Below are 25,538 nucleotides of genomic sequence, written 5' to 3'. Positions count from 1 at the left end.
TCCACTGCTCTGCTCTCAAGACCTGGAATATCACTATTTAATCAATGAACCTTGTACTCTTTTCCAGCGGCTATGCACGGGTTTGAGATGCACTGAGGACAGCACTGTCCTGGCTGGATCACCAGATTCTCATTCTGCAAAAGACAAAAACAAACATGACTCATATGGGTTTCATGATTGTACTTTTTGCATAGCATGGCATATAACCGGGATGAGAAAATTCTGTGACTTGTTATTAAGACAGAACACTTCATCTGGTCCTAATCAGGCCTGAAGAATACATAATGCCACATAACATACTGTACATTCCAATTTATAATATATTTTAAATATTATGAATAAATATAGCATAATGATTTTGGAGGAATTTTGGTCACTCTTTACAACACTGCTTTAATTTAGTGATGTTTAAGGGCATTTGATTATGCACCCCAGCACTTGAGATTCAGATCTGGACTTTGACTTTTGTTGTGCCGAAACTTTAATTTTTCAGCCGTTCAGTTTTATTTATTTATTTGATGTGTTTGAAATGATTGCATGACCCATTTTTGACCAAGCGTCAGCTGTCAGACAAATTAGCATCATAAATACCCCCAGATATAAAGAGGAATTCATTTTCAACTCAGTGACTGCAAGGTACCTAGTTTCTACAAAACACCATCCTTTCACCACTATAGTTGGAATCGGGCATCTCATCTCATCTCATCTCATCTCATCTCATTATCTCTCATTATCTCTAGCCGCTTTATCCTGTTCTACAGGGTCGCAGGCAAGCTGGAGCCTATCCCAGCTGACTACGGGCGAAAGGCGGGGTACACCCTGGACAAGTCGCCAGGTCATCACAGGGCTGACACATAGACACAGACAACCATTCACACTCACATTCACACCTACGGTCAATTTAGAGTCACCAGTTAACCTAACCTGCATGTCTTTGGACTGTGGGGGAAACCGGAGCACCTGGAGGAAACCCACGCGGACATGGGGAGAACATGCAAACTCCGCACAGAAAGGCCCTCACCGGCCACGGGGCTCACACCCAGACCTTCTTGCTGTGAGGTGACAGCGCTAACCACTACACCACCGTGCCGGGAATCGGGCATATTTGATTATATGCGAGGTTTCCTTTCCACTAAATGGAGCTGTGCATCATCACCAAATATCTCCAATTTCATCTCATCTCTCTAAAGGACCCTGTTCCAAAAATGATGAGGTTTTGTTCAGATCCAAATTCTCCAACCAACACCACTGTAACGTTTTCTTTTTTGGAAATGAGGGGCTTTCATGTCTACCCTTCCTTTAAAGCCAGACTTGTTCAGTTGTTTTCTGAATAGAACTAATTTAACATTCAACATTTTAGCTGAAGCCAGCAAATCTCCATATTTGGCTCTTGGATTTTTTATGATTTATCTTACCAAACGTTCTGACCTTGGGATGATGTATTAGGATGCCCACTCCTTGAAAGACTGACAACTGTCTTAAAAAAGTCTCTATTTCCTAGTAATCTTTGTCAATGTAGAAAGAAGGATTTAATTTTTTTTTTTTTGAAACAGCCTTATAACCCATTCTAGAAAGCTGAGGGGCAATAACTAATTTCTGATGTCTTTCTTATTGGAATGATGTTAACACAAACCTGAACGTTTCCGATCAACCAATTACCAAATGTTCTGCTTTAATTAGCATAACTAGTATAACTACGTAAATACGTAATTAGTCAAGAGCATTTCATGAACAGCTCCTGCCTAAAAATTGCTTTGTGAATTACTATAGACAAAGCTTGTCTTTGTGCATTGCTTGAATTTTGGTACTCAATAATTTTTATGCAATGTTAATGCAGCAACTTTATGTTCAATGTACTTACTTTTAGGACCTGGTTAGGACCAGGTGATATTCCTTTATGTCTTGCTATTTAAAATGCACTCTACTTTTTCTCATCACTGTCCATAAAAACCATAAGTAATGGCAACATGTTTATGCAACAGAAACACATCGCAATTAGGACAATAAGTTGAAATGCCATCGGAAGCGATGCTGTTTGACTCTCAGTACGTACTGGCTTGCATGTGATGGGTTGACACTCTACGACAGAGCACTCGGCCTGTCCGTTTCTACATCCACACCTTGTACAGGGACTGGGACTCCATTCCTCTCCATCCCTGTGCTCTTCTCCCTCCCAGGAGCAAGAAGCTGTGGAAATGGTATGCAATAGCGTTTATATACACAGGTAACTATTTGTATGAAATGGAGTACTTTGCTTTTTTGTTGGTGTTCCATTTAATGCATTTAGCTTTAACTTGGGTAACGACACAGTAATGTTGCTCTAGAGATTACACCAAGGGACAAGACAGCTCCAGCTACAAGTGTGAAGAAATATCATGTACATCAAAAACAGTTCAAAAGAGAGGCTCAACTTTAGATGAGAGAGCATGAGCTAAAGCTCTGAGCTACAATATATGAATTATGGAAAGAAAACATTGCTGTCCCCCCTCCCCCAGATATATAGTGCAGTTGCAACATGAATAAATCAAAGTTTGATTTCTTTTTGTGTAAGTACAAAAGTGATTAAAATTTTCAATGTGGGGCGGCATGGTAGTGTAGTGGTTAGCGCTGTCGCCTCACAGCAAGAAGGTCCAGGTTCGAGCCCCGTGGTCGGCGAGGGCCTTTCTGTGCGGAGTTTGCATGTTCTCCCCGTGTCCGCGTGGGTTTCCTCCGGGTGCTCCGGTTTCCCCCACAGTCCAAAGACATGCAGGTTAGGTTAACTGGTGACTCTAAATTGACCGTAGGTGTGAATGTGAGTCTGAATGGTTGTCTGTGTCTATGTGTCAGCCCTGTGATGACCTGGCGACTTGTCCAGGGTGTACCCCGCCTTTCGCCCGTAGTCAGCTGGGATAGGCTCCAGCTTGCCTGCGACCCTGTAGAACAGGATAAAGCAGCTAGAGATAATGAGATGAGATGAATTTTCAATGTTGAAAACAGTACGCACAAATGGATTATTTAGAGACTGCATACATAACCTTAATTATTGATCACAGCTTTGTAAAATCAGCTCTTAATTTCTGTTTTACATTCAACAGAAAGTCTCCTCCGGTCTCTTTTGAGACCCAAAGGTTTGGATGTCTCTGTAATATTTAAGTACAATACAGTGTAGCCCGGAAGTGAATTAACCTACTTTCTAATGAACATAAACTAGCTGGAGACACTTAGCATTATGGAATCATGTTAATGATTGGCTTTCATTTATGGTAATCTGTTTGGATTTTTAGATTAAGATTTATGCTCAGTGTCTTGAATTGTCTGCATTCCAGAGACTAGAAAAAATGAGTGCAATTTTGTAGGTCAAGCTGAGTGGATAATCTGGAGGCTTCATCCGTTTCTGAGGAAGTTATAAATCCCCTGGATGGGTTCAGGGATTAAAATGGGATTTAGAAAGTGGGGGAAAGTGGCATCATGCTTTTCTTGCATGTGAACAATGTTGTAAGAGTATGGTTCATTATACATTATATTAGATACATTACACAGCATGTTGAGCTCTACATGTAATACTGTGTAAACGTGAATAAATGTCTCATCTCTCATCTCATTATCTCTAGCCGCTTTATCCTGTTCTACAGGGTCGCAGGCGAGCTGGAGCCTATCCCAGCTGACTACGGGCGAAAGGCGGGGTACACCCTGGACAAGTCGCCAGGTCATCACAGGGCCGACACATAGACACAGACAACCATTCACACTCACATTCACACCTACGCTCAATTTAGAGTCACCAGTTAACCTAACCTGCATGTCTTTGGACTGTGGGGGAAACCGGAGCACCCGGAGGAAACCCACGCGGACACAGGGAGAACATGCAAACTCCGCACAGAAAGGCCCTCATCGGCTACAGGGCTCGAACCCAGACCTTCTTGCTGTGAGGCGACAGCGCTAACCACTACACCACCGTGCCGCCCGTGAATAAATGTGTTTTTGTTAATTTTAAAATCTATGTGTCTCTGTCCAAGAGACTTAATTTAACTAGCTGCAATCCACAAAACCCTGTTAAGCAAGCAAACTCCAATATCCATAATTCCCAGTCAGTGATTATGCCACATGACTCTCAAAAAAGTCCAACTCCAGCATTACACTTGTGATATTACGAAGCCTTTTGATCATTGCTTCGTTTTGTCTCACAGTTTTAACCACTGCTTTGTTTATTGTCGAGTAATCGTCAGTTTGCTGATTGCCAACCTCTTGCTTGTTCATTGTTTTGACTATTGCCGAGCCACCTTTGTTTGGTTGCCTTGGTTGTTTTTAATAAAAAACGAAACCTGTACTTGGGTCAGTTCATCTACTTTCATGACTCGATTAACTGGCCAAGTCGCGTCTGTCAATGTCTGCATCTTCATACTAATTTCTGTCAAAATGAGAGAGGAAAACTTGTAAGCGAGCAGAATTATCTTTTTTTGCTTTTAATGAATATTTTGTATATAAAAAAAAAAACAGCAGGTAATTGCTTTCATGGAATTAAAAAAGTTTTACAAGATTTACATGAATGCTTTTTCAATAAAGTAGCATCCTTGACTTGCAAGTGACGTCAAAGCAAAATAGAAACCCAGATGTCAGCCATGTTGGTGGAGATACAAATGCAGGGTCAAGCGACATTCCATACAAAACAGTCACACGTGCGCAACTCTCTTTGTTTTTCCACTGCTTTAAGCGTTCTTTTAGCTATGCTACATCTTTGTGCTGTATATGGTTGTGGTCACAACAGTACTCGTGACCGTGGCACATTCTTATTTTTTAGATTTTCTGTCCACTATTTGGAAATTGGGCGAGGAAACTGAGGCTTAGTACAGAGAGGAGACGAGCACGGCTGAACAACATTGGCAGGGCTGATCTAACAGAGGCTAAAACCAAAATAGCTCGTGTTTGCAGTGATCATTTTATAGCAGCTGAGATTCAAAAGCTCTCTCAATATCATCATGGAAGAATTTTATTTCGTGTTGCTAGAATTTGGCTATAAAATGAGCGTTCTCTTGTCGTGGTTTGCTCGGTCGTTGTTATAATTTTAACACGTGTATTACCATTTCGCTTCTAGGAGCGCCAGCAAAATTATACGATCGAAACAATCCAGACTGGGCACCCACTCGGAAAATGGGCTATGTTTCGTCCAAAGTCAGACTTCATTCTTCGGCAGCCGAACCAGATAGAATGCGATATCTGGGTACTTGATGGTCAGTAGAAGCGTCATATCTTCAGAAAAGTCTGACTTTTTTAAATAATATGGGTCAAAAATCACACATATCCATCTTCTTTTTGTATCGAATCTTCACTCGACCGTTCAAATCGTAGTAATACTGAGAAAATTCAGCATTGTTTACAGACACGCTTTCAGTGGCTACCATCCTAGTTGCTTTGTATATCCACCATCATGGCGGACGATCATGACGTAGCACATTTTGATCACGTGGTTGCAAGTCATCTGTTAAACTGTATTGTGATGACTGAGGCATCAGTAATTAATAAATGTTACAAACAGTATGAAAAAACGAGAAAACCTGAAAAGGTACACGGATGAATTGGCAGGATGTGAGGAATCAGAGTTCATCTCATCTCATCATCTCTAGCCGCTTTATCTTGTTCTACAGGGTCGCAGGCAAGCTGCAGCCTATCCCAGCTGACTACGGGTGAAAGGCGGGGTACACCCTGGACAAGTCGCCAGGTCATCACAGGGCTGACACATAGACACAGACAACCATTCACGCTCACATTCACACCTACGGTCAATTTAGAGTCACCAGTTAACCTAACCTGCATGTCTTTGGACTGTGGGGGAAACCGGAGCACCCGGAGGAAACCCACGCGGACACGGGGAGAACATGCAAACTCCGCACAGAAAGGCTCTCGCCGGCCATGGGGCTCGAACCCGGACCTTCTTGCTGTGAGGCGACAGCGCTAACCACTACACCACCGTGCCGCCCACGGAATCAAAGTTATATACAGTAAAACTCAGGGACTCTATTGATCATGGAATATTAGATGATGAGGATGTTTCAACATTTTGACTGTTTGACACTTTGACAGTCACACTTACTTCTTAATTTTGCACCAAAACCCAGTAGCCTTCATTATGTTTTCTTTTTTAATCTGAAAAGTGCTCTCTTATGTAATATGCTGCTCAGATACAAACTTTTTTTTTTTTCTGTAACATTTAGTTTTGTGCTGGAAAACGAACGCTTGGAACTCTAAAATGTTTTTGTACTGACTCGATAATGTAGAGGTCATCAAATAGAAATTGATAAAGTTTGTATGAAAAAAACAATAGGGTGCCTAAGACTTTTGCATAGTACTGTATATCACCAAAAAAAAGAAGAAGTAGTGTAGTTTATTTCAATTTATTTTCAAATTATAGAACCAGAGCTCAAGTCGACATAAAGAAAAGGTGCTGGGCTCCTTTCCCAGACGATGGGGCCCAATTTTATACCTGAATAAGTGACAAAAGCTCTTTATTCCTACCTTATTGCTACTTCAGTGCCTCTAGTACAAGAACGCTTCATGAGAAACAGTTTAGCATTAGTCTTTCCGCTGTCATTTTGAAAGGTTTCAGCAAGTCTGTACTCCTACCTCCATTGTGGGCACATTTAGGGCAGCACTCTCCGACTGGGACATAAGGAGTCTGTCCTTTCCCGCAACTAAGGGGAGGACAGGCAGGAGGGACACAGGTCACTTTCCCAGAAGCACATGTACACTCTGAGCACTTGGACTCACTCCACTGGCTATCATGCTGCACAAGAAGACGGCGAGACAGAGAGAGAGAGAGGTTATGAGGTTGTGGGAGAGTTGGTATTTGCTTTTGCTACACGATGGCACTGTCAGTGACTTTGGCTAGCAATAGCTCCAAGTCTTCATATTGATCAAGTCTTCACTTTTCTAAAAGTCTTATATGCTGTTTGAGAATTTGTACGAACATGCGGCAAGTTAATTAGCTATGGAATTATGCCCCTATGCCAACACAGCCAGCTTCCTTAAGTAAACGCCACTCGAGCTGGAAGCGACACAGTCAGAATGTTAAGCAGAACAGCAAACGGCTTATCAAAGGAGGACCAACAAGAGGCTAGTTCTGTCAAGCAAGAGTGGGGCGCTAACAAGAAAGCAATTGTGCACTGACTGACCACTTAGCACACTACAAGAAATGGCAGGCTCAACTAAGAGTCTAGACTGGGGCCTTTGGGCCTCATCCACAGGAGTGTCACTTACCCCATACACGGCTCCCTGGTGCTGGCAAGAGCCGGTTGACTGTGGGAAACACTCTGGACAGCATCGGTTAGCGGGGATTCTTAAACGCTCACCCTGGGAACACATTCAGACAGCCATGTTAGCACAATATCATTAGCATCAATAGAGGTGTTAACTGTCCAGATATGACTCATTGATGGATTTGTGGCAGAATGTAGATGGACTGATAAACTACCAGCTTTCAAGGAGGTTAAAAAAGGGACAGGGAGATATAATTACGGATTTTTATGACAGGAGTGGCTCCGTGCTTCACTGAGCACGAGTTGTGTTTTATTGATAGTTTTAATAAAGGACATCGAAACAGTTGCCAGAAGCATTGAATGTTGACTTCACAAAATTATTTTCTATGGCATAGTGCAGCAAAGAACAAAAATGGACTATAAATCTGTTGCCCTCATTTAATCAAAAGCAAAAGAGGAAAGACACATTCAGTAGTCTGGCTAATGGAGCCATCTATTTATTCATCTTACGGACTCCTCCATCCATACCCACTTCGCTCCATCAATCGACTCATCCTTACATCCATTACACACTTCACGTTTATAATTGATTCATGCACACACATCAGCCTTACCATCTGAAAGTCACATTGAGGATTTTGGCACTGGGTAGCTTTACACACGACAACGTCGCTGTGGCAGGTGCAGTCTTGACAAGCATCTGCTTTCCATGATGTATTGTTCTGTAATGAGTCAAAAAGAGAAAAAAATAAACAGATTCCTTCAGGTATGGCTCCACACACATCTAAACGTTCTGCTGTTGTGTGAAATTGAAGCTCATGGAGCATGTCCCACCAAATGCCAACCACCAATCTCTGTGTTATATTTAAAACAGCAGGCAAATGTTTATATGTTTAACAGAAAGGTGCACAGTATTGTTGACTCAGGAACACCATAATAAGAAATAACTGTAAAAAAATATTAGAAATAAGAAACTGATATGATGTTTAAATACAAATTAGATTTGGTGTATTAGAGTTGTCAAATGTTAAAAATAAAGGCCTTATTAGACAGCTAATTAACTGTAATACCGATACAGAGGTGCTTGAAAAGGTTTGTGAACCCTTTAGAATTTTCTATATTTCTGCATAAATATGACCTAAAACATCATCAGATTTTCGCACAAGTCCTAAAAGTAGATAAAGAGAACCCAGTTAAACAAATGAGACAAAAATATTATACTTGTTCATTTATTTATTGATGAAAATGATCCAATATTACATATCTGTGAGTGGCAAAAGTATGTGAACCTCTAGGATTAGCAGTTAATTTGAAGGTGAAATTAGAGTCAGGTGTTTTCAATCAATGGGATGACAATCAGGTGTGAGCGGGCACCCTGTTTTATTTAAAGAACAGGGATCTATCAAAGTCTGATCTTCACAACACATGTTTGTGGAAGTGTATCATGGCACGAACAAAGGAGATTTCTGAGGACCTCAGAAAAAGCGTTGTTGATGCTCATCAGGCTGGAAAAGGTTACAAAACCATCTCTAAGGAGTTTGGACTCCACCAATCCACAGTCAGACAGATTGTGTACAAATGGAGGAAATTCAAGCCCATTGTTACCCTCCCCAGGAGCAGTCGACCAACAAAGATCACTCCAAGAGCAAGGCGTGTAATAGTTGGCGAGGTCACAAAGGACCCCAGGGTAACTTCTAAGCAACTGAAGGCCTCTCTCACATTGGCTAATGTTAAATGTTCATGAGTCCACCATCAGAAGAACACTGAACAATGGCATGCATGGCAAGGTCGCAAGGAGAAAGCCACTGCTCTCAAAAAAAGAACATTGCTGCTCGTCTACAGTTTGCTAAAGATCATGTGGACAAGCCAGAAGGCTATTGGAAAAATGTTTTGTGGATGGATGAGACCAAAATAGAACTTTTTGGTTTAAATGAGAAGCATTATGTTTGGAGAAAGGAAAATACTGCATTCCAGCATAAGAACCTTATCCCATCTGTGAAACATGGTGGTGGTAGTATCATGGTTTGGGCCTATTTTGCTGCATCTGGGTCAGGATGGCTTGCCATCATTGATGGAACAATGAATTCTGAATTATACCAGTGAATTCTAAAGGAAAATGTCAGGACATCTGTCCATGAACTGAATCTCAAGAGAAGGTGGGTCATGCAGCAAGACAACGACCCTAAGCACACAAGTCGTTCTACCAAAGAATGGTTAAAGAAGAATAAAATTAAATGTTTTGGAATGGCCAAGTCAAAGTCCTGACCTTAATCCAATTGAAATGTTGTGGAAGGACCTGAAGCGAGCAGTTCATGTGAGGAAACCCACCAACATCCCAGAGTTGAAGCTGTTCTTTCTGGAGGGGCCATGCTAATCTTCTCCATAGCGTTCCAATTTTAGTACACGTGCTGCCATAGACAATAACGCACTATTGCTTTACAATGTCTCTTGCACCCAAGAGGTTTACATTTATTTATTCCCTTTTCATATACTACCTCAATATGCATGCTCAACTCTGCATTTTATGTTGTGTGTGTCTGCACTTTATGTTGTGTTGTTTATTGTCTGCAGTGTTGCACTCGTTGCACGCTTACACTTTATGCGTGTTGTAGATTGTAGTCCTGTGACATTTAATGCAGCACCATGGTCCTGGAGAAACGCTGTTTCATTTTAACTGTGTACTATACCAACTGTATATGGTTGAAACGACAAATAAAAAACCTTGACCTTGAGTGAGGAATGAAAGTCTGGAGCTACAGACGGATCTGGGAATTAAAGGGGGTTAAAAAAAAATAGTCAAGCTTAACAGGGTTAAAAGAAAGTGATATGGTAGTTTGATGGTGGAGGAAATGGTCTATTTTGACACTCGAAGTTGAAAAGCAACGATGCTCTGAAGCTGATGTGGCATTTCATCAATTTATTTCTTAATTAACGTGTTATTCAATTACGTTTTTGGTTTTATTAACCTTATATCGTGACTCGTATTGGCATATTATATTACACTTATCAGCCTTTTCGGTTTTTAGCCATGTTGAACGTAGTTCGTACGGTCCACGGCAGGCGTCGCTTATCTGCGCGATCTTCACAAGATTTGTGTGAGACTTCAGACGTGAAGCGTCAGCGCCGCCATTTTGAAAACCGTTTACACAGCAGCCAGATCACCATATCATTCCAATTTAGATTAATTTCGAGATTTGCCAGCTTCATCGGTGATGGAGATTATTCCATACGACTTCGAACTAATGTGGAGTAGAGAAGAGTTGGAAAGACGATCGGATAAGGACGAGTCCGTCGTGCTGGTATTTACGTCATTAATGTCGCACACTTAAAACGTGCCAGATCAGGTGGCTGGTGGGTTTTCAAAATAATAAAATACGTGCATGTATTTTTGTGATAAATACAACCCCGATTCCAAAAAAGTTGGGACAAAGTACAAATTGTAAATAAAAACGGAATGCAATAATTTACAAATCTCAAAAACTGACATTGTATTCACAATAGAACATAGACAACATATCAAATGTCGAAAGTGAGACATTTTGAAATTTCATGCCAAATATTGGCTCATTTGAAATTTCATGACAGCAACACATCTCAAAAAAGTTGGGACAGGGGCAATAAGAGGCTGGAAAAGTTAAAGGTACAAAAAAGGAACAGCTGGAGGACCAAATTGCAACTCATTAGGTCAATTGGCAATAGGTCATTAACATGACTGGGTATAAAAAGAGCATCTTGGAGTGGCAGCGGCTCTCAGAAGTAAAGATGGGAAGAGGATCACCGATCCCCCTAATTCTGCGCCGACAAATAGTGGAGCAATATCAGAAAGGAGTTCGACAGTGTAAAATTGCAAAGAGTTTGAACATATCATCTACAGTGCATAATATCATCAAAAGATTCAGAGAATCTGGAAGAATCTCTGTGCGTAAGGGTCAAGGCCGGAAAACCATGCTGGGTGCCCGTGATCTTCGGGCCCTTAGACGGCACTGCATCACATACAGGCATGCTTCTGTATTGGAAATCACAAAATGGGCTCAGGAATATTTCCAGAGAACATTATCTGTGAACACAATTCACCGTGCCATCCGCCGTTGCCAGCTAAAACTCTATAGTTCAAAGAAGAAGCCGTATCTAAACACGATCCAGAAGCGCAGACGTCTTCTCTGGGCCAAGGCTCATTTAAAATGGACTGTGGCAAAGTGGAAAACTGTTCTGTGGTAAGACGAATCAAAATTTGAAGTTCTTTATGGAAATCAGGGACGCCATGTCATTCGGACTAAAGAGGAGAAGGACGACCCAAGTTGTCATCAGTGCTCAGTTCAGAAGCCTGCATCTCTGATGGTATGGGGTTGCATTAGTGCGTGTGGCATGGGCAGCTTACACATCTGGAAGGACACCATCAATGCTGAAAGGTATATCCAGGTTCTAGAGCAACATATGCTCCCATCCAGACAACGTCTCTTTCAGGGAAGACCTATCCCTAAACTTGAGCAACTTGTCTCCTCAGTCCCCAGACGTTTACAGACTGTTGTAAAGAGAAAAGGGGATGTCTCACAGTGGTAAACATGGCCTTGTCCCAACTTTTTTGAGATGTGGTGTTGTCATGAAATTTAAAATCACCTAATTTTTCTCTTTAAATGATACATTTTCTCAGTTTAAACATTTGATATGTCATCTATGTTCTATTCTGAATAAAATATGGAATTTTGAAACTTCCACATCATTGCATTCCGTTTTTATTTACAATTTGTACTTTGTCCCAACTTTTTTGGAATCGGGGTTGTACATATACTGAGCGCATTTCCCACATAATCCTCACTAAGGTTTCGGACAGCACTACAAAATGGCGTCTCCACTATATAGTGCCCTATACAGTCAGTGCGTTTACATGCACATCCAAATCGAGCTACTGTCGGTAATCGAGCTAAGGGTCCCAGCAGGGGTGCCAGAGAAATCCAATCCTACATGCACACAAGGAAATCGAGCTATTGTGTGAGGTACACTGTGCACCTGAGCCACAGGTGGCGCTACACGCCCCATCGTGTTGGTACACTTCCGGTTGTCATCATGAAGAAGAGCTATTCAAGAGTATAAACAAAGTTATCAGTTCCGTGTTCATGCATTTTAATATATTCAACTCCTTAAGCTGAAATGAGCATGAACTCTGTCTCCTCATTGCTCCAGAAGTGCACGTTTCTGCTCGTCATTTTTTCTTCTTCGTTCGTTCTCCTTGTTCCTCCTGACCTCTTCTGCTGCTCGCTACTACTACTGTTGTCATGCCGACCGAGGCTGTTGTGTTTCCCGCTTGTGGTCTCGTCACTCGTCACTTCCGGAAGGGGCAGTGCTGAAGTAAGTAGCTCGACTACGTAGCTCGATAGGGTTTACATGCACTATGTAGCTCGGCTACAATCGCATAATCTAGGTCGCGTAGCTCGATTACGAGAAATCCAGTTCGGTTCGATTTCAGCCGAGCTAAGGTGTTTCCATGGCATTTAGAACTTCGATTTCAGTCGAGCTACGGCAGAAATTCGATTTTCTCTGTGCATGTAAACGCACTGAGTGAGTAGGGAGCGATTTCGGACACAGGGAAAACTTCCGGCTTGATTACATCAGCATTCGAAAGAGGGCGCGCGCATCTTTTGACAGCGTTGGCAGATGTTGGTCACTTTGATTTCCGATGTACGTTTTACTTCCGTCCTATGATGTCTCGCACAGTTCTCAGCGAATCTCGTTTACGGCCATTGCTTTGACATATGGACTGATATATTGCATAGCATATTTCAAACACTCAAACTGCTATAGCAGTGACAAAATAGCTGTCAGAAATGCATGCTTACATTTTATAAATGAGATAAATAGAATTTTGATAAAAAAAATTGCCTTCAGTTCCCCTTTAAACAACACATCAATGACTGCATTTTGGTCTACTTTAATAAACATTATTATTCCAACACAACACATGAACCCTTGTGTGCAGATGTCCAACACAGTTTAAAGGCAGAACACTGAAAGACAGGTAATACCAAGAACTCGGTCCAGGTAAAATTGAGTCTTGTGGTTCAATTCAGGCTCTCTGGGACACAGTAATACATCTCAATTGAAAGACAGACACCATATGTGAAACACAAACTAAACAGAGTCCAAACAGAACATAAGAATGCAATTCCTTAGAGAACTCAGGACAGTTAATAAAGCTCAAAATGGCATTTGGTAAAGTGGTAGCAAGTGGCTGGGACTGAAGAGACTACTGACGGACAACTGATTGCTTTTCATTACAAGTACCTAAGAAGAAATGCAGGAAAAAGAAAAGACTGGCTTCACATTCACGTTATCTGATAACACCCTCCAGGCCAGAGGGGTAGGTGAGGGGGTTGAGTTTAGGTTTGATCCCCCAGAAATATTTTATAACAAGTCCTAATATTTATCAATGACTGGCTTACTTAACACCAGGCTTGTAGTACTAGAGTCCGACTCGTGCCCTAATTTTAAGGACTCGTGACTCGACTTGGACTTGAGCACTGATGACTCGGACTCGTACACTAACTGCATTCGGACTTGTAAATTGGAGACGAGGATTCGGATTTTTTCTATATTTTTTGTAACATGCCATAACAATTTGGCATAAGATATTTATAGCTACATTAATTTTTATACTAAGTTTGTGCAAGAGAATGCACATTCACCTGTTCATATTTCATGTTCAGGAACAAACTAACGTTAAATGGCGCTAAAATGCCTGGAGAGAAGCCCCTAGGATTGTCCACTTTGCTTATACAGACTTCTCGTGCAGAGAGAACAAAAAGTCAAGTTTTATTTGTATAGCGCTTTTAACGAACTATGTGTTCCATTGTAGAAGAACTTGCAAGGAGACGACGGGGACAACCTCAAACTTCAATCGTCATTTGGTAAGACTCCCACCCAGAGAAAGAAGTGACACGCTATATTCATTGCTCTGTTGATAGCGGGACTTGCTTGCTGACCGATGAACTAGCTAGTGTTAACCCTCTCTCATGTTATTGGCCCTGTTGATAGTGGGCGGGACTTGCTGAGCGATAAACAAGCTTTTTTATCTGTATCCTATTAACTAAAATAGGGCAGTCAAGCAGTAACGTTAGTCCAACACAGTAGCAGAGACGCTTTCACATAAAGGCAGCAAAAGCCACCATCAAACGGTGCGGTCTTGTTCTCGGACTCGACTCTTGACCACTGGGGACTCAAGACTGGACTTGAGGTTTAGTGAATTGACTACAACACTGCCTAACACAAATACAGTGGAGATGATTCATCTCATCTCATTATCTGTAGCTGCTTTATCCTGTTCTACAGGGTTGCAGGCAAGCTGGAGCCTATCCCAGCTGACTACGGCCGAAAGGCGGGGTACACCCTGGACAAGTCGCCAGGTCATCACAGGGCTGACACATAGGTGGGGTTTACATTAGACCGTATCAGCAGATCATCAGATTAACGTTTTTAAAATGATTAGCATGCACACAGCAACGCCAATACACGATTCGCGTGCACATAGCAACGCCAATACACGGATACGCTCGGCTCCGCAGGCATCCTGGGCTCCAAATCACTCCGCCCTGAACAGCGAGTGCCCTCTGGAGGGTGCGCACTCCCGCCCAACGCAGTTCACATAGCGCGCGAGTGAAGCGCACGAGCAGTGATTCGGGACTGAGCCGCTGTGTGTGTGATCCCAGTGCATATCGGGCATGCACGTCACTTACCACTTGCAAGTGGAAGGATGGCAAGCCTAAAGACAATCATAACTACACAATGGGCAGTATTTGCATCAGTATTTGCAGTATTTTCATACTTTTATACTCTTTAATGAAAGGTGATACAAGGCGGAAGTCCGCGCTGTTTTTCAGCAGTCGCGTCACATGACCAACGCCAGCGAATCAGGAAGGTGGATGTCACAGTGACGTTGTCCAATGACGACGCCAGCTAGAGCTCAGCACAGCGTATCCGCGTATTCTCAATGTTTACACAGCACCGGACCAGACACGATCTGGATTGAATACGTGGACCCTGGCGGATTCCCGTTTCCTGGCGTTTTAATGTAAACGGACAGTGCATCCGCGAAGAAAACGAGACAGATACGGTCTAATGTAAACTTGGCCATAGACACAGACAACTATTCACACTCACATTCACACCTACGGTCAATTTAGAGTCACCAGTTAACCTAACCTGCATGTCTTTGGACTGTGGAGGAAACCGGAGCACCCGGAGGAAACCCACGCGGACACGGGGAGAACATGCAAACTCCGCACAGAAAGGCCCTCACCGGCCACGGGGCTCAAACCCGGACCTTCTTGCTGTGAGGCAACAGTGCTAACCACTACACCACCGTGCCGCCCAGTGGAGCTGATTATGTGTGTTAAATACTTGTTTTGTCCACAGACATATAATGATCTTTAAAAAAAAAAAAAATACTCACTACGATATTAAAAAAAAAGTCAAATAAATGCATTCCTTAGTTTGTTTAACTGCATTTTATTGACTACCAGCTTATGCTTGAAAGTTACTAGGTAACTAGTTACAATCTGAGCTTAGAGATATCAAAGCAACATCCTGGTAAATACTGGAGGTAGCTCTGGTTTGTCATCATTTTGCCATATTACCAACATCTGATTTTATTTCCTTTTGAGTAGCACATTCATAAAGGTATTTTATATGTATTTCTTTATCCTCCATTTAAATTAATTCTTCAAGACATGCTGCTCCAGACTCCTAAATGTGAATACAATAAATAGCACCATCACTCCTAAAACCCTTGTCATTTCCCAGGCTTTTATATAAACAGCAATCAGTGAGGCCATTGCTGCACCAGTATCTGCTTCCATCTCCATCGTATCCATTGCCCCGGACACTTGGCACGCTTGTGTCCGGACATTTATTTTCTGTTGCTTGGCAGCTTACATGAATGAGAAGTCTGCATAATGAGTAAATATTTAATGGCTTGTTTCTGTTATGACAGAGTCGACACTTAGCTAGCTGTCTTGCTGTTCTTTGCATATGTAACATGAACTAAAAGCAAATGGAGTGGTGTCTGGCATATCAGACAATAAAAAGTATGTGTGTGTCTTTCTGTGATATATAAGACCTGATATAACCCCTTCGGTCACGATATTACATTACTGTAGAAGGTGATGTACACAATTGTGTACGTGGTGACCGAAGGGGATGATGATGAACGGAAGCACAATTTGTCATGAACACCAGCCAAAAATTATTTGGTGTTCAAAGATCAGGAAAATGCAATTCATATCTAGCATGTTCCCATATTACATTTCAATATAAGAAAACATTTTTCAAAAATCCTTTCGAATAAACATCTCATTATCTCTAGCCGCTTTATCCTGTTCTACAGGGTCGCAGGCGAGCTGGAGCCTATCCCAGCTGACTACGGGCGAAAGGCGGGGTACACCCTGGACAAGTCGCCAGGTCATCACAGGGCTGACACATAGACACAGACAACCATTCACACTCACATTCACACCTACGGTCAATTTAGAGTCACCAGTTAACCTAACCTGCATGTCTTTGGACTGTGGGGGAAACCGGAGCACCCAGAGGAAACCCACACGGACACGGGGAGAACATGCAAACTCCGCACAGAAAGGCCCTCGCCGGCCACGGGGCTCGAACCCGGACCTTCTTGCTGTGAGGCGACAGCGCTAACCACTACACCACCGTGCCGCCCTCGAATAAACATTCAAATTCAAAATGAAAAACCACAACAGCTCACTCCTTCAGCATTGCCACACATCATGCCTGTATATTTACACAATTTCTTGCCAACTCTCCAGCTTAAATAGATTGTCTATTACAAATAATTTCATAGATTTCACATACACTATATAGTCTACGCCAGGGGTTTTCAAAGTGTGGGAGAGTCAGCCCCCCCTCAGAGAGCAAATAAACAACAGCGCCCCCTACAATTTTTGTTGTTGCTATACTTAATGTTCCATTCGTATTTAAAAAAATGGTTGTACACATTTTTATTTTTTTCTTTTACACATTTTAAACATCTGTGCTTTTTGAAAGCATTTTTTTTTTTACACATTTAAAACATATGAGCTTTATTAAAACATCTTTTTTACGCATTTGAAACATCGTTGCTTTTTTAAAACCTCTTTTTTCACATTTTAAGCATCTGTGCTTTTTTAAAAAAACATCTTGTTTTACACATTTTAAACATCTCATAGCATCGTTAGCTAGCACCTCTTGGCAGACAACACACTGTGGCAGTGGAACATCTTCAGATCCAGTCCATGAAAATCCAAACTTTAAATAATCATGCTCATACTTCCTTCTTCTTTTTTTTTTTTTTTGCTTGGCCCAGACTCTGTCTCCTCACTCACTGTAGCTTTAGATACTAAAAATCGGTCCATTTTGTCTCTGGCAAAGGCTAGGTGAAGTTCGCTAAATGTCCGCAATAGTAAATTATTCTGGTTTATTTTTCCTCACGTTGCGCCCCCCCCGAAGAACTCTGGCGCCCCCTAGGGGAGGCGCGCCCCACACTTTGAAAAGCCCTGGTCTACGCAACTATTCCATAAACCAGAAAAAAAATTCCTATGACATCCAATATTTATGCTGAGTCAGTGTATTTATGCTTCATTTCAGACATTGCTTTCATACATTTAAAAGGAGCTTTAAAAAAAAAAGCAAGGCGCTAAACATAACCGCTCATGCTGCAGGGCTACATTTAGTTGACATCTTTGACCTTACTCTGGCGCCAGAGTTCGAGTGACAAAATTAGACTTTACTGTCAGGATATGAAAACACTCTAGCATTTGCCACTAGCATGCCAGGTACTTTTCAGATCACAGCAAATGTTTTAGTGAAAAGCTGTCACCACACTCCCTGTATCAGTGTATAAATTAAGAGTGTTTCAACAGGATTCTGTTTCAGAGAGAGCTCCAAACAGATTCCACTAGGATCAAACTACTCTTTGGCAAGCTACTGATAAGGTAATTAAAGGTAATTAATGCCCTTTTTCTGCCAGCTGCTGGCCTCTATAAGTCTAGATAGGGACGCATCATTTCCCCGGTCACTAATCTTCCCGTCAACCCGCTACATAGCAGCAATGCTACTGTTTGATTAGTGAGGAAAGTGGAAAAAGAAAGAGATAAAATTTAAGGCAATGCCTGAAGTATTGTTTAACTCTTTAAACTCCCAGGACGTGTCAGAAGGTCCAAGCATTTATGAATAACAAGCTGGAGGTTTGTGGGGTCAAAGGTCTGCAAAATTTACACAGTCACTGCTAGAAAGGATTTGAAGCTTCTCCTGTAGGCTATTAGTACGTTAGAATACATACAGTACATCACTTGCAAAAGTGGGCTTCACTTAATTATACATACTGCACTGGATAAATACCACTTCATCTGTTTTCTGTCTAACTGACATGTTTAGGTGAAGAGAGCAAAGCAATGGGCATAGGCTGCTCTGTCACTCACACTCACACGGGCAAGCAGGTCCTGAATGACTCACCCTCGCCAACACCTCCCACCATGCCTTAGTCACTACCTGGTTACCATGAGTTCACAACGGAGTACAAGCTCCATAACAATGATAAAACTCTGCTCACTCTCATTCACTAGCTTCCTGCAAAATTAGAGAACTAACAAATATCATACCTATCCTACAAATTCTGACCCGACTACGTCACAGCGCTGACTATGAATTACTATTATGGAAATAGCAGATTGACAATAATGAAGTTAATCCATCCATCCATCCATTATCTGTAGCCACTTATCCTGTTCTACTAGCCTGGGCCCGCCCATCCTAAGCGTGACGCAACACGAGGGCCTGTTCCGAGCTTAGTCTGGCCAGGCAGGCTATCTACAGCATTTCCAAGCTCCCGAAAAATCGGGAACCAATCAACTTTGAGCATCTCCAATGGCCCTGGGTAGAGGCGTGTTCAAGGCAGTGACGTAGTAGAACTGCGACTGGAAGCCATAGATTGTTAGATTGATAGATTGATAGAATCTATGCCGGAAGCGCTTCATTCACATCACGAACATGGAGCAGCGGCAAGCCTTTAACACAGCAGTAGATGCTGTATTGAAAGCATTCAACAGGAAGTTCTCATTGAAAACGGAGCAAAGAGCAGCCCTGGAGGTATTTATTGAAAGGAAGGACGTTTTCGCCTTGCTCCCGACCGGCTTCGGTAAGAGTTTAATCTACCAGTTAGCCCCGTCGTGTCACATACGTCAGAGGAAAGAGTGATGTGATTGGTATAAGCTTCGTCACAGCCTTTTCTGGCTTCGACCAGTAGCAAACTGAGGCATTTCAGGGAGGCGGGTCAACCACGCGCTCTGGGAAACGGTTTGGCTTAATAGCTTGGCCAGACCAAATGCTCGGAGAGCTTTGAAGTCGCGTTAGCCAGGCTACTGTTCTACAGGGTTGCAGGCAAGCTGGAGTCTATCCCAGCTGACTACGGGCGAAAGGCGGGGTACACCCTGGACAAGTCACCAGGTCATCACAGGGCTGACACATAGGCACAAACAAACAACCATTCACACCTACAGCCAATTTAGAGCCACCAATTAGCCTAACCCGCATGCTTTCGGACTGTGGGGGAAACCGGAGCACCCAGTGGAAACCCACGCAGACACAGGGAGAACATGCAAACTCCACATAGAAAGGCCCTCGTCGGCTGCTGGGCTCAAACCCAGGACCTTCTTGTTGTGAGGCGACAGTGCTAACCGCTACACCATCGTGCCACCCTATAATGAAGTTAACCATCTGAATAACTCATTCAAAGACATAGACAAAGCATTAGACATCTCAACTTAAACCATACATAATCCAAAAACCACCCTACTTGTATAGCATGCATTGCTACCAGAGGGTGACTTGATTTTACAGCTGAGAAATCTGCAGATTGCAACAACAGCAAGATAAATTCTAATGCTAACAGAAGGATCTTAACTTCTCAAAGTATCAAAGGATGCTAGACCAAAATGTTCACTTAAGTTCAAGTCTACCACCAGACCTGAACTAAGCATGATTTTCACTTACTCAAGGCAAACCTATGACGACAAGCTCCTAAAGCCAGGAGGAATATAAAAATGGTTGGATTATAGACCTAGACGACTCTCAGCAGGAAACAGACATACAGTCTGATGTCTGTCCAGTCATCAACTAAAAGGACTTGCAACCAAATGCTAAGACAAAACCATTTCGGAAATCAATCAAATCAGTCTTATAAATTAGTTTTGACTGCTTTGAAATATGCTGAAAGTGTATATAAAAGAATTAAATGTTAACATGGAAAATAATAATAGCAAAGCTGATGCATGAGATGTGTTCATTAAGGTCATAGCAGGGGTTAAAATGGAAGCAGACAGGTTGTGAAATCATCCATAATCAGGATTTAACAGGTAGGTCAAAATCAGAAACAGAAAACATCTAGGACCAGGTAAACCCAGAACCATGAAACTAGGGACAAGGAACCGTGGCCAATAACTGCTGTATAAATACAGTGGTGCTTGAAAGTTTGTGAACCCTTTAGAATTTTCTAGGTTTCTGCATAAATATGACCTAAAATGTAATCAGATTTTCACACAAGTCCTAAAAGTAGATAAAGAGAACCCAGTTAAACAAATGAAATAAAAATATTATACTTGGTCATTTATTTATTGAGGAAAATTATCCAATATTACATATCTGTGAGTGGCAAAAGTACATGAACCTCTAGGATTAGCAATTAATTTGAAGGTGAAATTAGAGTCAGGTGTTTTCAATCAATGGGATGACAATCAGGTGTGAGTGGGCACCCTGTTTTATTTAAAGAACAGGAATCTATCAAAGTCTGATCTTCACAACACATGCTTGTGGAAGTGTATCATGGCACGAACAAAGGAGATTTCTGAGGACCTCAGAAAAAGCGTTGTTGATGCTCATCAGGCTGGAAAAGGTTACAAAACCATCTCTAAAGAGTTTGGACTCCACCAATCCACAGTCAGACAGATTGTGTACAAATGGAGGAAATTCAAGACCATTGTTACCCTCCCCAGGAATGGTCGACCGACAAAGATCACTCCAAGAGCAAGGTGTGCAATAGTCGGCAAGGTCACAAAGGATCCCAGGGTAACTTCTAAGCAACTGAAGGCCTCTCTCACCTTGGCTAAAGTTAATGTACACGAGTCCACCATCAGGAGAACACTGAACAACAATGGTGAGCATGGCAGGGTTGCAAAGAGAAAGCCACTGCTCTCCAAAAAGAACATTGCTGCTTGTCTGCAGTTTGCTAAAGATCATGTGGACAAGCCAGAAGGCTATTGGAAAAATGTTTTGTGGATGTATGAGACCAAATTAGAACTTTTTGGTTTAAATGAGAAGTGTTATGTTTGGAGAAAGGAAAACACTGCATTCCAGCATAAGAACCTTATCCCATCTGTGAAACATGGTGGTGGTAGTATCATGGTTTGGGCATGTTTTGCTGCATCTGGGCCAGGACGGCTTGCCTTCATTGATGGAACAATGAATTCTAAATTATACTAGCAAATTCTAAAGGAAAATATCAGGACATCTGTCCATGAACTGAATCTCAAGAGAAGGTGGGTCATGCAGCAAGACAACGATCCGAAGCACACAAGTTGTTTTACCAAAGAATGGTTAAAGAAGAATAAAGTTAATGTTTTGGAATGGCCAAGTCAAAGTCCTGACCTTAATCCAATCAGAATGTGGAAGGACCTGAAGCGAGCAGTTCATGTGAGGAAACCCACCAACATCCCAGAGTTGAAGCTGTTCTGTACGGAGGAACGGGCTAAAATTCCTCCAAGCCGGTGTGCAGGACTGATCAACAGTTACCGGAAACATTTAGTTGCAGTTATTGCTGTACAAGAGGGTCACACCAGATACTGAAATCAAAGGTTCACATACTTTTGCCACTCACAGACATGTAATATTGGATAATTTTCCTCAATAAATAAATGACCAAGTATAATATTTTTGTCTCATTTGTTTAAATGGGTTCCCTTTATCTACTTTTAGGACTTGTGTGAAAATCTGATGATGTTTTAGGTCATATTTATGCAGAAATATAGACAATTCTAAAGGGTTCACAAACTTTCAACCACCACTGTACATGAGATTTCATAATAACACTGGAAAACACTGAGGCCATAAGAGAAACGAGTCGAAACAATCAAAAAAAGAACCGATCAATATACAACGCGAGTTAAGAAGGACAGGAAACTGACCATACACAGCAAGTCGAGAGCAAACAAGGACAGCTGGAGATGACAGAATCAGGGCAGACGTTACATCAGCATGTCAAACCCCTTTTATCTGAGGACACATGTAGTCTTTAGCCCACAACAAAACAGAAGAACAAAATGTCCATTATCTCAGCTTTAAAAGTTCTTCCTAAAAGTGTCAATATAGTAATACATGACCTAAATATATGAATGTGTGTCACCATATTTTTATCACAGCATGCGGTTGGAGATACCAGTCCAGTTAGCTGTACAGATCTGGAGTTTAACACATTCAAATCTATTCACTGCTTGCACTCTAACTGGTTTCTCCATAATATGCATCTCCACAATGCCAGCCAAGCATGATTCTATGCTAATTTATTGCAAAGCAAGTGGTTACTAGAGGATGCTTCAGAAAGCTGATGGGCTTATCACCCTCATGTGTGTGTGTGTGTGTGTGTGTGTGGGGGGGGGGGGGGGGGGGGGTGATAAATTAAAGTATTTCTCATCACTGGAGTGGTACCTTCAGCCTTTTGAGTCTTTAATATGTATAATACTATTTATTCTATTCACATTCAGTGGATATGAGCAATTGCACACTCTGATTGGCTACTCTACTACTAGGATATCAGCTCATGTGCCGTGAGTACAGAAAAACAAAATGGCGGAGCATGTTGTTGAACCAACCAAAGACGAAATAAAAACTCTACTCAAAAACAAAACCCCAAAAATTTTACCAAGTACTTCAAAGAAACATATATAGCTCAAAGAATATAGGTTTTTGTTGTTTTTTCTCCCCAAATAGTGCCTGTTCCACACTCCAGCCCAGTCAGTGGCGGTAATGCACCTTTAAGTTGGTTTACCACCTGCCAAAAAACCCTAAGGAAGATGACGAACCCCCCCCCCCAAAAAAAAAAAAAATTAAAAAGCAACAATATGGAATAAAAGTATTTGATATTTTTTTTATTTTTCAAGAATGATCATTAATCACATTTTTCACAACTTGCTACTGTGTCATTTCGCCGGTTTGTTTACATTCTAAGTGGAAATGATTTTGTCGGACGTTTTGTATAAAGTTTTTATTTATCAAATTTGCAAAAAATAATAATGCTCCGTTTCTCCAAATCCAGCGAATGTGGATAGAATAAAAGTTATTCCACTCGATCTAGTCATGCATGGCTTATAGCCAACTTGGTGCTACGCGCCTTGGTGGCGATCAGCTCATGTACGACTCAATTTCATGGAATAACTTAAACACCTTAATACCATATCCAGATGAAAGATGCATATTACAATAAAGATAAAAAGGTACCATCATAGAGACAAATAACGGTACAGTTCAGTGTATGCCGTCATTCCTAAAAGTTTACTGAAATACTGATTGATTCCTAAACCTTTTTTGGGAGAATGTTATAACCTACAGTGGTGCTTGAAAGTTTGTGAACCCTTTAGAATTTTCTATATTTCTGCATAAATATGACCTAAAACATCATCAAATTTTCACACAAGTCCTAAAAGTAGATAAAGAGAACCCAGTTAAACAAATGAGACAAAAATATTATACTTGGTCATTTATTTATTGAGGAAAATGATCCAATATTACATATATGTGAGTGGCAAAAGTATGTGAACCTTTGCTTTCAGTATCTGGTGTGACCTAGCCTAGTAAACTAGACCCACCCGCCTAGCGGCCAAAAATATTTTTGCCTACGAGTGGGTCTAGCCTCGGACCATATCAACAACACACCCCGGGCATCAAATCGTGCCCGCCAATCACAACGCAAGGTTTTTGTTTGGATTCTTTGGGCGGGCTTTTGCAGGAGGTGACGACAAGGCTGTGCGACGCTGAAGAAAGCACAACAGGAAAGATGGCTACGGCTAGTGAACAGCGCGCGTTTGACTCCACTTTGGAATCAGTTTTAGAAGAATTAGACTTGGAGTTTTCGTTGAAACATGAGCAAGAAGAGGCTCTTCGCTCATTCCTTTTCAAGAAGGACGTTTTCGCTGTTTTGCCGACCGGCTATGGCAAAAGTCTGATCTACCAGCTGGCTCCCCCACTGCTTTCTGTCGCTCTGACTACGTCACAGTCACTGTTGCACTGATTGGTCAGACCGCTGGCCTATACGCAGAGACAGCTTGAAAGACAACGGGTTGTTCCTACCCACACCCTTCGGAAATGTCTACGACCAAGACCAGACTAAATATTCACATTTAGTCTGGCTTGCCAGGCTAGGTGTGACCCCCTTGTGCAGCAATAACTGCAACTAAATGTTTCCAGTAACTGTTGATCAATCCTGCACACTGGCTTGGAGGAATTTTAGCCCATTCCTCCGTACAGAACAACTTCAACTCAGGGATGTTGGTGGGTTTCCTCATATGAACTGCTCGCTTCAGGTCCTTCCACAACATTTCAATTGGATTAAGGTCAGGACTTTGACTTGGCCATTACAAAACATTAACTTTATTCTTCTTTAACCATTCTTTGGTAGAATGACTTGTGTGCTTAGGGTCGTTGTCTTGCTGCATGACCCACCTTCTCTTGAGATTCAGTTCATGGACAGATGTCCTGACATTTTCCTTTAGAAATCACTGGTATAATTCAGAATTCATTGTTCAATCAACGATGGCAAGCTGTCCTGGCCCAGATACAGCAAAACAGGCCCAAACCATGATACTACTACCACCACCATGTTTCACAGATGGGATAAGGTTCTTATGCTGGAATGCAGAGTTTTCCTTTCCCCAAACATAACGCTTCTCATTTAAACCAAAAAGTTCTATTTTGGTCTCATCCATCCACAAAACATTTTTCCAAAAGCCTTCTGGCTTGTCCACATGATCTTTAGCAAACTGCAGACGAGCAGCAATGTTCTTTTTGGAGAGCAGTAGCTTTCTCCTTGCAACCCTGCCATGCACACCATTGCTGTTCAGTGTTCTCCTGATGGTGGACTCATGAACATTAACATTAGCCAATGTGAGAGAGGCCTTCAGTTGCTTAGAAGTTACCCTGAGGTCCTTTGTGACCTCGCCAACTATTACACGCCTTGCTCTTGGAGTGATCTTTGTTGGTCGACCACTCCTGGAGAGGGTA

At 41.9% G+C, this 25,538-nt stretch overlaps 1 protein-coding gene across 2 annotated transcripts in view; it reads right to left on the bottom strand.

The window, feature by feature from the left end:
- fras1 (Fraser extracellular matrix complex subunit 1) overlaps window positions 1-25,538 on the bottom strand; it is a 311,268-nt gene that overhangs the window by 211,825 nt on the left and 73,905 nt on the right. The window contains exons 3-7 of one of the 2 annotated variants that reach the window (XM_060907238.1): window positions 7,844-7,951; window positions 7,231-7,323; window positions 6,598-6,757; window positions 2,054-2,187; window positions 51-134 (exon numbers count right to left, since the gene is read on the bottom strand). In XM_060907238.1, the coding sequence (XP_060763221.1) occupies window positions 51-134; window positions 2,054-2,187; window positions 6,598-6,757; window positions 7,231-7,323; window positions 7,844-7,951 (579 nt within the window). Of the gene's footprint in view, window positions 1-50; window positions 135-2,053; window positions 2,188-6,597; window positions 6,758-7,230; window positions 7,324-7,843; window positions 7,952-25,538 lie in introns of those variants that run through there. The other variant, XM_060907239.1, reaches the window with a different exon arrangement.

Source organism: Neoarius graeffei, chromosome 24 (assembly GCF_027579695.1).
Source record: "Neoarius graeffei isolate fNeoGra1 chromosome 24, fNeoGra1.pri, whole genome shotgun sequence".
In the NCBI taxonomy this organism is placed as follows: domain Eukaryota; kingdom Metazoa; phylum Chordata; class Actinopteri; order Siluriformes; family Ariidae; genus Neoarius; species Neoarius graeffei.
The sequence above is the reverse complement of the archived record's forward strand: the minus strand, read 5'-3'. Positions and strand labels throughout refer to the sequence as shown.